Raw genomic sequence first — 13,445 nt, 5'->3', positions numbered from 1 at the left:
AAATAAATCTCAGAGAAGAAAATGGGACTCAACAAAAAAAAAAAAAAAAAAAAAAGAGCTTATGCAATAGCGATCTAAAGACAGAAGGAGATAAGACTCATCATTAGCTGAATATTGATATAGTTTGCTTATCATACTATCTCTGATATTTTTGATATCTCTGCTCTAACCACACCTAGTGTCCTGAAAGTTTATTTCTTTGATACCAAAACTTGAAGTCATGGTGTCTAGGAAACATGTTAACTACATCAGAAGCATAAGCAAACATATCTATGAAGAAGCGCATATGAGTGGTTCACTAGCCTTGTAGCCACTGATGGTCTCTAAATAGGGTATATACTAAGAGTTATATAAATGGTACAAATAAATTTCTTTGTATAATTGGTACAAGGCAATTTTTTTCTTGATTTTCACAAAGCATAATTTAAGTGATACCTTTTTAGGTACTTGCTTGTATTTGATTTTATTTTAAACCTAGAAATTGAGTCTCAAAAATGTTTAAGAAAAGTTACACTAGACATAAACCTAGTGATTAGATAAGCCAGAACACAATCTCTAAAACTTTAATGTAGCCTGTCATGGTTCATGATGTAAACCACAAATTAAATGAAAGTTTTATTTAGTTAACTTTCAGTGGAATGCCACATTTCATTAGTCAGATATATTTTGAAATTTCTGAAAGAACTTAATAGCACTTATGAAGCTTGAAGGGTCAAATTAAAATAAGATTTTAACATTAACAAAACATAAAATACTCCTTCAATTATAATGTAAAGTACAATATAGTCTTTAGTAATGTAATTAAACTAACAAACATCATAATAACCTAGCTATACTTAACTTATTAAAAGCACTAATTAAAATCTTAGCTCTGAACACATACTAAGCCTTAAAAGCAAATACCTTTAATGCACTCAGAACTGCAGTAAATATGTTGAGCTGCACAGCCTGCTGGCGAACACCTTTGGCTTGTTTAACACATTCAGCAAAGTGATCCAACATTTGTAATCTGTAACAGAAAAGAGATTGATGGAGGAATACTATTCAGCTATGAAAAGATGAAACTGCCATTTGCAGCAAAATGCAAGAAAGTTGAGGGAATCATGCAAAGCAAAGTAAGTGAGGAAGACAAATATGATTTCACCTAAAGTGGAATAAAAAGCAAACCAACAGAAGACCAGACAAAACAAACAAAAACAAAAATACAACAGTGGACTGATAAACAGAATTGAAGTTAGAGAGAAGAGGGTGAGAAAAGGAGAAGTATGAAAGGATGAAATAGATATTTTATTTTTTAATTAGAAGAAAACTTAATAAAAATTTAAAAAGGTCATCCTGAGTTCCAGACATAGCGATCATAAGTACATGTACAAATCTGGGTAAAGCACAAATTCTTAGGCCTGGATTTCCTTAAATTTAAAAGAAGGACATTAAAACAGACACTTTATAAGATTCTCTCACTTTTAATGTTATTTAACATTAATTTATTTAACATCATTTAATTAACATTATTTAATGTTATTTAACATTTATAAGGGTAATCAAAAATTGTAAACAGCTTGACATTTCCCTCTGAATTAAAAACAATTAACCAAGTAACCTAGATATTTAAAAAATAATAGTTATACATAAATATTATAATGTTCTTAAACCACATTTAGTCAAATGAGTTATCTGTGAAGGCTCTACATTAGTTCATTTTGCCCTGTTTGTTTTTTTTTTTTTAGAAAATCACCTTAAATACACAAAATGCCTGCTAAAGTTAGTGGTAGTACCTGTGGACACAGAATATACAAACTAATGTGTTGCTCTGAGAAAAGCAACCAGCTACCTTAGTTTCCAAAATTCTACAGTTGAGCTCTCTGTCAATCAAAGATTATTAAGGAATAAAATTATCATCCACTTATTTCTTCAGCAATAAAAACAAAAGATTTAGCAAACTGATACCCCTAATTACAGATGTAATCAATACTTACAAACTGGCAGTACTTAGTAGCATAACAGTACTTATAAAATGGCAAACAAACTCCTATGGTGAAAATTTTGTTGTGTAAAACATATGATACCAGCAACTAGTACAGTGTCAAATTTGATGGAGTGTGTGTACAATTTTTAAATCTTGTATGTCGTAGTTATTAAATTATCTGACTATATTATTTCATTTTTTGTACAGTGGATGGGAAGGAAATATTTATTGTTAGAATATAGTTAATACTTAAGTAAAATTAATTAAGTTTATACTAACCTGTGTTTAAAAGAAACATGAGGAAACACTACACCAAAAAGAGCCACAGAGGCATCAATGACAGAAACTCCCAGAGGGAGAGGACCAGGCACAGCTTCTCCAGCAGGTATTCGTAAATAAATAGAGGATGGATCATGCTCCAGTGCCCCGCTTCCTGATGCACTATTTGGCTGGAGCTGCAAAAGAATGACACAAATCATTCAAAATCAACTTTTAAGAAAACTAGTCCCTGTAATTCTCAACATATAGATCACAAATGAAGGGGCATCAACACATAAGACACCCATTAACAAACCTAAAAATAGGCAGTGGCAGCAACACAGTACTGGTATTTTACCAGACAGTAAATCAATAAAGAAATAATAGCTTTAACTAAAGAATCAGACCAGCTGAGTCGACTAGATATTTATGAATACTAAACACCCTAGAAGCTGAGAAAATGCCTCAAACTTATGAGAAAGGCACATGTAAAGAAGACCAGAAACAACAAATATTAGCAAGGATATGGAGAAAAAGAACACTTCTTCCCTGTTAGTGGGAAAGCAGACTGACTCAATACTTATAGAAAGGAGTATGGCAGTTTCTCAAGATATTAAAAATCTACCACATGATCAAGCAATTCCACTACTAGCTATCTACCTGAAGGATGCAAAAACACTAATTTTAAGGAATATATGTACTCGTATGTTCATTGCAACACTATTTACAACAGCCATGTTATGGAACAACCAAGGTGACCAAGGATAGATGAATGGATTAGGAAGATAAAGTATATTTATGAGATAGAATACTACTCAGTAATAACAGCATGAATTCTTGCCATTGACACAACATGGACAGAACTAGAGAGGAGAGTGGTAAGTGAAATAAGTGAGAACAAAAAAAACAAAACAAATACTGCATTGTTTCACTTATATGAGGAATATAAAGAAACAAGAGAAAGAGTCAGTCAAAACCAAACTAAAGGCAAACCCTGGTGATCTAAATGTAAAGTGATGGTGAGCAGATGGAGAGATGGAGGACAGAGAAAAGAGGTCAAGGGGATACAGGTGACTGTGTATAGGACTTTGGGTACCTTGAGTAACTTAAACCCACAAAATCTCCTTAAGAGACTTCAGTAACTCTCTTTAGAAAGTACATAACGGGCCTCTCTGGTAGCCCATGGGTTGTCTCACTACTCTCACCACCACACCCTGAATTCATCCTGGCCAAAGAGGTGACCCACTTTTGCAAAGTAACCTCTCCTGTCTTGCCCACTGCTCTCCTTAGCAGTGTATCTCAGTAAAATCTGTCTTTTCTAGACACAAAAACACTGATTGAAAAAGATACCTGGACCCCCATGTTTATTGCTGCTTTATTTACAATTGGAAAAACATGGAAGCAGCCCAAATGCCCAAAAGTAGATGACTGGATAAAAAAGATGTGGTACATATATACAATGGAATATTACTCAGCAACCAAAAAAGAGAAACACATGTCTTTTGCAGCAACTTGGATGGAGCTGGAAAAGATCATGCTTAGTGAGATAAGCCAGAAAGAGAAAGAAAAATACCGGATGGTTTCACTCATAGCAGGAGTATAATGGACCAGGCGAGAAAATAACAAAAATAATGAACAACCATATATCAGAGACATTCTTTGGGGGCGGAGTGGGGAATGGGATCAAAAACAGGGTGGGGGGAGGGAAATGCACGGGATTATGGTGATGGCACATGGGTGACTTGGTGATGGGAAACCCGTGGGGATTACAATTGAGATGGAAAAAAAAATGTACAAAATGATGTAAAAACAAACTGTTGTAAAATAAAAAAAAATAAATTAAAAAAAAAATCTGTCTTTTCTGTTCTCCCACTGCCTCTGCTGAATCCTCTCATCTCCAACCCCTGCACCTCTGTATACTCCAGTTCTTTTATGCAAAAAAAAGTATGTAAGAAAAATGTATTATGCAGTGAGCAAAATTTCTCTACAACCTGTCACAGATACACACATACCAATAACCAAAAAGCCAAATAAAACTCAAACTACCACAGGATAGCTAAATATAAAGATTGTAGAATAAAGGTGATTTGCTAAATTCTAACTATTGCAGTTTACTTTTGGCTATCTACTACCAGGAGTCTATCTTTAAATGTCTAAGCAAGCTAAATGAAAATTAAGCCTTAGATTTTAATATTTTCTTTTTAAATGACATTGTGTCAATGTTTTTGATTAAGCTAATATTTCGATTTCATTTATAGTTTACTACCTGATCTTCAATTGATTTATGATCAGTTTCCTGAAGCCAGGAACCAAGGAGCACACTATCATCATAATGGCAAAGAGATCTGAGGAGGGAAGTAGTTGTATTGGCCGAGTTGTCAGTTAAAGTGAATTCTGCTACCAGTTCTCTAAGAAGTGCGTTGAAAAAGCCTAAAAAACAGAACTTTAGATCAGGTTAAAAAGAATGTTTATGAAAGTTACAATCATGCCTAAAAGCACAGCAACAAGATCAAAAGGAATGAAATAATTAAGTTCCTGTTCTCTTTCAAATATACATATTAAATGTTTTAATGCTGGTTTTAATACACAGTAACAATATCTCCCTTTTTATTATTGTATTACATCTTTTACCCAAATTATTTAAAGAAAACATAAAAACACAAATAAAGGACATATTTTTAAATATTATATTAATGTAAAATTTAAACTACTTTAATACATTTAAATGTATATTTATTTTTAAATATTATTTTAAATATATTAAATGACATGATTTATTATCTAATGCTGTATAAGCACTGAACCAAAGCACTATTCATGGGCATAGTTGAAATCAATGCCTTTTTCAATGTTAGCTTTTCATATAATATTTGATTTCTGCAACGTATATTACTCTTCTCTCTCCATAGTCCTAAATTATGAATATAACAAACATGAAGCTGTTTAGGACAGTAATTCAAACAGACTTTGAAGATGAATAAGCCGAAGGTGAACCAAACTCTGTCACTCATAAGCTGTCAAACTTGGCCAAGTTGCATTATTTCTCTGTATGCAAGATTCTTCATCTATAAAGCAGAGCTAATTGCCTCATACGGTTGTGGTTAGAGTCAAAGGAGCTAATACATTTTTAGGGCTTAGACAGAAGCATGTATACAAGTTGAACAAATACCAGATACTCTATATGAAGAAAAGCTAAGTGGCTTCCTTCTATTGCATGGTGAGTTTCTAATAATATAACTCTGTGAAGAACTGTAAAGGTATTTTGAAGAGTTTTTATTAGATAACACAAATATCATTTACCTTCATAAGTTTTGGGAGGTAACAAAGCCAAGATATCATAAAGTCTTAAGCGGACCATTGCAGCACTGGCTTTCAGATGTGCTCCATGGGCTTTAATTACAGATGGAATGCTGAAACATCAAAGATAGTTGGTGACGCTTATAAACATTCTAATCATTAACATTTTTCAGCAATGTGTGTACATGCTGTCAAAGTACATTGCTCAGTATTACATTTTCAATTTAATTGATATTGTGACTTTTGCTATTAATAACAGAAGCATTATAAAGTATAATTTTGTCTATATCATTACATTTTTTAAAAAATTAATTTATTTATGCATATAAGAACTAGGGTACAGGCCAGAGGTGCAGGGGGATGTGAAAGGAATCATCAGAAAGAGTGGGGAGCAGAACAAGCAGGTGTACTGCAATATACTGCTGAGGGGAGCAGCAGGCGAGACAGGAGAAGTCTGCCGCACTTTGTGGGTCAGCTTCCTGGCTGGATCAAATTTGCGCTGCAGTGGCTGCTGATAGCTTCACAGGCCTGAGACTTAACTCCTTGTGCTTCATTACAATTTCTAAGAGTCATTTTCAAAAGTAGAGTTTTATATGCCATCATATAATACTAGAGGGAAAACTGCAATTTATAAATATATAAAACTGGATGTTAAGTAAGTGCTTACTTACTGTGACATCATAGTCATGGCACATTCAATAGGCGTCATCAATTTTCTAATCACATCTTCCGTTAAGAGTTCAGGACAATGTGCAACAAAGCTTCTCATTGCTAAATAAAGGACAGGTTTGGAGCAACTTTAGTAAGGATAAAAAAATTATAAAATTGTATAAAGATACCAGTAATTATCAACTATTGTAAAACATAAGGTTGTACAATCAGGTCAAACCGAAAGAAGAACTAACTGCAATTATAGGAGAAGAACAGTGGACAATGGGAATGGAGGGGAGGATGCCTTCTGTTTGGGAGATTTCTGTGTGTCAACACCATATAAATTGAGAGGACAACAATGAAAGCCCCCTCAAAACAGAACCGAGAATGGACAAAATGGTCTGGTATCTTTAATGACTCTTCAGCAATAGTGAAGACTGATAGCTCTCAAGTGTACAGGAACAAAACTGACACCTTTCCCTGACACCTTCATGGTTAAGAGCACATCTCTCTTCTCAGAGTATGGAAAAAGAAGTGCTTTTCAACTTAAGATAAACCAAAAAGAAATAAAACAAAACACTGGTCACCAGCCTAATGTTAATTGCCAAAGGAGAAAAAAATGTGACCTTTACCGCTATGTTGCTGACTTCCAAACATAAACAACTTTATTAATAATTTTGTTATATTGATGCTTGGAAAATGTACCAGTGTTTGCAATTTTTGTTTTGTTTTCTTTATTTTAAAGATTTTATTTATTTATGCATACAAGAAACGCGGTACAGGCCAGAGGTGTAGGGAGTGAGAGAATTCATCAGAGACACAGTGGGGAGCAGAACAGGCATACTGACTGAAATAGAATGCTGAGGGGAGCAGCAGGTGAGACAAGAGAGGCCAGCTGCACCATGTTGGTCACCTCACTGGCTGGGGATCGAACTTGTGCTGCAGTGGCTGGCAACAGCCTCATAGTGCTATACTTTAACCCTTGCACCACTAGGGAGGGCCCAGTGTTTGCAGTTTTGATGACATGAGCAGACAGCTGTTTGTTCATTATGCAAATGCTATCTAAACTTAGTAACCTTGGTAAATTGTGAGTGCCTTTTTCCTTTGAATAATCAAGGAATATTTTTACAAGGTGACTCAATGCAATAAATGAGAATAAGAGGTCTGGGCACCAGCTCCTATTTACCAGTAACTCTTAACTTCCTTTTCAGCTTCTCAGCTTTATTTTTATTATAAAATTAATAAGCTGGTGTAGATTATAAAGTTTCTCTGTAAATCTAAAAGCTATGACTTCAACACTATATAATAAAAGTCTTAAGTAGTGATTTTCCTTCATTTACAAATATTTTAATAATAACATAATATTCTAAAAGCACAATCCTTTCAGTTCTTACCACATAGAGCTCCAGCACGACCTTCCAATGTTACCTGCCAGGTAAAGGAATCACCTCGGGCCTTCTCAGCCTCTAATTCCTTCAAAGATCGAGGAAAAACATTTCGCCACAATAACAACATCTTGGGCAGATGGTAGCGAACTACAGAAGGTCCTAACCCGGGAAATGAGAATACAAAATCTTATATAAAATACATTAAAAGGAAAAATCAAAGATATGAACTCTATATAAACTTTAACAATATTTCACTGTATATCTATGTCATTTCACTCTGTACCTCTAACATTAAGATTTTCAAACTGTTTCCTATTCAGTAAAAAATATACATATATATCTATTAAAGTATAAACTTCATCTAAAAATTATAAGTATTTTTAGCATCCAAACAAAATGATTCAAAAAAAGGAATTTAAAAGAAATTACCATAGTTATATTCATAGAGGTAGATTATATATTATTAATAATAAAATGTCTGCAACTCATTTTATAAGATATTTTCTGTAAATAGATATATATATATATAAACATACACACACACACATATATTACTCCACTTTGGAGAGAGTTTATATGGCTAGTATTGTCTTATAGAGGAGTAATATATTTTAAACTAGGGACCAATATTTACATTTTTAAGGAATTCCTTTAGCATACAACCAAACATCAATTTCTGGAAGAGAGTTACTTTTTTTTTCTTAGAAAATTATGTCAAAGTATAGTTTCCAAAAGTTAGAGACTTAAAGAGATATCTTTATAGTAGATGCAGGTAATCTTTATAGAAATTAAATATCTGAACTACTAAGTAGACACACCTAACCATAGTGAGAAAATGTGTTTTTGTTGTATGCATAGGCTAAACTCAGCTGCTGTCTCTGTTAAGTCACAGCATTTATGAAAGTAAAATGATGAGGGTGACTCCAAGAATACAACACCAACAACACTGTTTAAATATGACTTTACTGCCCTATTAAAATCATGTCACTGATTTCTCTTAGGGGAATCTCATCTGTCATGTTAACACGAAGAACGTAAGACCCCCCCCTCTCCTCAATGTAAAGGTGGACCTTTGGTAATAACCTTCTTGTTAACTATACTGAAGCCAAAATTACCAAAAAGAGAAATTACTACCAAATGATGGGAAAATAATTGTTTAAAGATTTATTAATATTTTATGCATATAAGAACTGGGGTACAGGCCAGAGGTGTGGAGAGGTGAGAGGACTCACCAGAGACAGAGTGGGGAGCAAAACAGGCAAAGTGACTGAAATACACTGCTGAGGGGAGCAGCGGGTTAGACAGGAGAAGTCTGCTGAACCTCTGGCTCAGGTCCCTGGCTGGGGACAGTGGTTGCAGATGGCTTCATAGTGCTGCACTTTAACCCTTTGTGCCACCAGGAAGGCCCTCATGGAGAAACAATTTTACCATTTTCATGTTTCATTCAAAGTCTAGCTTACTAGTTCTAAACTATAATAATTTCATTATAATCTACTAAGGGTTATGCCTTCAGATAAGATCCTCCTGGAATACGATCATACCTAAAGTCATAAGTGCTCCCAGTAAAAGCCATCCTGCTTGGGTGCGCTGTAAAGACAGCCTGCTATTTTGTGCAGCAGTCCGTAAGAGGTCTTCAGCGATGCTTACTACCATCTGCAAAAGAAGTTTAGAATTAGATTTTAATTTAAATAAGTTAAAGGAAGTAAATAGGAAAATACTTAGCTAGTATTTTTTATTAAAAGAAGTTACCTTGTTTTTCGAAGGGTGGGGGAGTTGCTGTTAATATGTTTTTTGAAAGGCAACAAAGGATGTGACTTTGAAATGACCTAGAACGGCTTAGTGAACCCAGACTACCTGGGTTCATATCCCAGTTTTGTCATTTCCCAGATTTCTGATCTTGGAACAACTTAACCTCCCAGCTTAAATTCACTCCTTGGTAAAACAAGACTAAGAGGAGTATTATCCTCACTCTTGTGATGACTAAGTAAGTTAATACAGCAAAGCACTCAAAACAGTGCTAGTCTATTTAACTACTTAATAAATGCTAACATTATTCTAACTATTATCCTATATCCAAAGATTTTTGAATGCCTAGAGAAGACACAGGAAAAAGGAGATAAAAAAATCACCACATGATTAAATGATAAAATCACAGTACAGATATAGTAATGGTCAGCAAAGGGAAAGAATATCACCAACTGAGCAATTCTAAAGAGATTTCAGGAGAGATGAAACTTGAATTAGGCTCTAAGCCCACAGAGAGATTTGGGAGAGGTGAACAAGAAGGGGAGACAAAACTCTAATGTAAAGAAAACATAATGACTATTTTGCATTAATCAGCAGGATTTTAGATTGAACAGATAGAATGAAGATAAATTACAAAGGTACTAGTTTACCAGACAGAGGTGATTATATTTTATTCTTTGAATACTGGTCAGTCCCTGAAGGTCTATGATTGAATGTGAAATATGAAAATACTACAGGAGAAAAGGACCTCAAGGAGGGTGATGAGCGAGAAGACAACTAGAGAAGAGGAGATAGAAGCCTAGATCTGAGGGTAGCCACAGCACTTTCAGGAATAGATATGGACTTAATGACCCAGAAAAAATAAGATTTAAAAAAATCTACCTCCAATCTATGTAAAGTTAAAATAATATTTATATGTTCTTAATATATATACGCTTAATACTCCTGAAAAAAAAATCATGACAATAGTATAAGATATAGTACAAAGAAGAGGAAAAGAAAGTAATTGATTCATGAAACCATTCAACTTTCATTAAGCATTACAACAATGCTAAATATGGCAATAGCATGTTTTTCTGACAATTGAGAATATAGCAATGGAAACTTTCATTTTAAAAGCTGAAAAACAACTTATTTCTAAATAATTATTATAAAAACTTTTTCCTCTAAAATAAATTACAAAACTGTACTGTACCCCCACCAAATCTATTATTCCTCATCAAAATATCAGCTTTTTTTTTTAATATCCAAAAGGGCAGGTTTATTATTTAAAAAAGGGAAAGCAGAGGAAACATTTGCACAGACACAAGAGTAAAAATATCAACTTTTAATTAAGGTCTGTCAACTCCTGTACTATCATAGTAAAACCATCACCATTTGAGTCCAACATTAAACACAAAAGGTCTCTCTATAAAGACAAAGTCACAGGACAGCACTGACAGACCAGCTAGCACCCAAGTCATACCTTTCCCTTGGCATGAGGAATGCCCAAAGGACACTGATGAACGCCACCTAACAAAGCAGCCATCGCAAAACTGTATCCACTAACAGCTTCTGGTGAAGTTTTCAAGTTGTTGAGCCGCTCAGCACACCTGTCTAGAAATGGTGTCAACTGGAAAGGTAACGCCACAGCCACGCAGCGCAAGCACCATGCAGCAGCAAGTCGTGCTGCCATGCTCGGATGAAGCAGCACTGAAGTCACAGTCTCCAAAAGCCCTAGAGAAGAAATACTCAAGATATTACTCTTCTAGTTCAAAATATCTGCCAGATTTAATGACCGCTTTTAGTCAGGGTCCAAAAAAAAAACAAAAATGAAAGAAAAAAAAGTGATTGCATGAATTTATGGCTATACATAATGCAGTAATTAAAATCATAATTATTACGGTTTTATAGAGAACTTTTACTTTCAGAATTTTGCCCAAAAAGTCATATAAACCTCACAAACTATAAACACAGTACAACTATATCCAGTAAGAAAGAAATGCTGATGTAAAATTAAAGTATTCAATAATTTGTTTCTAATCTTAGAAACAATCACTATGTTTGACTTGTCTCTAAAAACTATTTCAATAAGAATTTAATTTAATTAAATTCAAGATTCGATTTAATTTAATTCAAGATTATATTTAATTCATGATTCACTATTACAGTCAATCTTCAACAAAATTCAACTTCAACAACTATTCTAAACTGCTATCTGTGGTGGTGAACACCCTGTCAGGAATTAGATATCAAACACAGGTGTGACTAAAATATGAAAATATTCCAGGACGTAAATCAATGTCATACCTATGGACGCTTCCTGAATAAGAGGGGAGGCAGTCGCGCTCAGGCTCTGCACCAGACTCCCGAGCTCCTGGAGGGCACAGACCATCACATGCTGGCTTGCTGCAATGTCTGCTGCTCCAGCTTTGTTTTCCCCACTAGTGTCATTCACTACGGCTTCTAGAAACACAAAATTATGTCTTTAATGTGGGAGGATTAAATTGTGATTTTTTTTATCTATACAAATTGTTTTTAAATTGTACTGGCTGATGCCTGAGTGTTAGGAAGTTTGTATATGGTTTATTTCTCAGCAGAAAATCTGTACAAATACTGAAATGACTGAAACACTAATAACTTCATGACAATTCTTAAAAATATATTGAAGTATTCTGTCTGCATTTAGGGACATAATCCAAATTTAACAAGCAGTCACAAATCATGGAAATGCAGACGCATAAGAGAGAAGGCTGTTTAAGTTCCAGTTCCATCAGCCCCATTAGCAAGACACCCAATTTATTTATATGTCTTAAGTTCCTCATCTGCTAGAATAGTTAAAGTGCCTATTTCAAAACATATTTTTTTGAAACATATTTTGATGACTAAAAAAGTCAATTCAAGAATTAAGCACAATGCTGCCCTAAATACACATTCAATAGCTGTTAGCAGCTATTTTGGATACTTTATTATTGTTGCTATTTCAAGTGTTACAACACATTGGTAGTACACAGTCAAATTGCTGACCAAAAAGATCTACATGAAAAGTGGCTTCAGGTTTTCTTAGTGAAGTGTTCCTCAACATTTTCATTGACTTAATGCCCCATCACCCTCACCTTTTAACTTACACTAGAACTGAAATGTATTTAACATGATACAACAAAAGATTACTTGTCAAGTTACTAATTGAGAATATATTCCCTAATTCCTATATATGCATGTATATATGTATACATTACACATATATATATCTCACTGTATTTAAGTCTGCTATTAGAATTTTAAAAATCAAATGGCTAATATAAGACCACAAGATTAATAACCCTTACATGACAGCAAATTTTTCTCTTTGCTATTCATTATCAATGAATAGACTATAGAAGTATACAATATATAATAATAGGGTAACACATTGTGGATTATAATCTTTTTTACTTAGATATCTCTAGACTTGGAAGCACATGGACTTTATCATTTGAATAGTAGATTATAAGGGACCACGTGAGTACAGCTCACTATTTTATGGCACTATTTTTTTCATGTGCAAACATTTCTTCAGTGAACTGATATAAAATACTTTTCAAACAGTGGACCTAAGACAAACTACTATTTAAAACAAAAAAATATGATGCCTCATCAATTCTCATTAATTTAAACACCTTTTAATTTATAATTTCTAATAGTTTATTAAATAAAACATTATAAACCATGAAAACTATAAACTACCTGTGGGTTTTAAATTAACTTTATAAAATATTTCATACATATTCTCTATAAATTATCATCTATTCATACAATTATTATTTCTGAAGACTTCTATTAGCCAGTATAATTTTCCTGATTAAAATTAATGTATTTTCCTATCAGTGACAAAACTAAACCGCTTGATGAAATTTATATTTACCATACATTAGTTCTCTAATTTGACTACATGCTCAATGAAGGAAGGAATTTTACTTAACTCCTTATTTAAACCCTAAATCACTGCTCTGCAACTCATATACTAAGCAGCCATTTACTAAACTGAAAAGCTCATAAAATTGATAACTACTAGAAAAGGATTTATTTATTTTTTAAAAAAATATTTATTGGGGCTTCCTGGTGGCACAGGGATTAAAGTCTCAGTTTTATAAAGCTATTTCCAGCCACTACAGATTGAG

General features: G+C 33.7%; 1 protein-coding gene across 1 annotated transcript in view; it reads right to left on the bottom strand.

Annotated features, from left to right (window-relative positions):
• The window catches only part of HEATR5B (HEAT repeat containing 5B), a 76,161-nt gene that overhangs the window by 49,303 nt on the left and 13,413 nt on the right, over positions 1 to 13,445 (bottom strand). The window contains exons 9-17 of the mRNA XM_004686296.2: positions 11,596 to 11,751; positions 10,772 to 11,022; positions 9,102 to 9,213; positions 7,567 to 7,719; positions 6,193 to 6,292; positions 5,525 to 5,634; positions 4,491 to 4,654; positions 2,246 to 2,421; positions 904 to 1,009 (exon numbers count right to left, since the gene is read on the bottom strand). Of these exons, the coding sequence (XP_004686353.1) occupies positions 904 to 1,009; positions 2,246 to 2,421; positions 4,491 to 4,654; positions 5,525 to 5,634; positions 6,193 to 6,292; positions 7,567 to 7,719; positions 9,102 to 9,213; positions 10,772 to 11,022; positions 11,596 to 11,751 (1,328 nt within the window). The remainder of the gene's footprint in view (positions 1 to 903; positions 1,010 to 2,245; positions 2,422 to 4,490; positions 4,655 to 5,524; positions 5,635 to 6,192; positions 6,293 to 7,566; positions 7,720 to 9,101; positions 9,214 to 10,771; positions 11,023 to 11,595; positions 11,752 to 13,445) is intronic.

The sequence above is a fragment of the Condylura cristata genome, unplaced genomic scaffold, assembly GCF_000260355.1.
Source record: "Condylura cristata isolate star-nosed mole 26May11 unplaced genomic scaffold, ConCri1.0 scaffold00020, whole genome shotgun sequence".
NCBI classification, from domain to species: Eukaryota; Metazoa; Chordata; class Mammalia; order Eulipotyphla; family Talpidae; genus Condylura; species Condylura cristata.
This window is presented reverse-complemented; position numbering and strand designations above follow the sequence as displayed.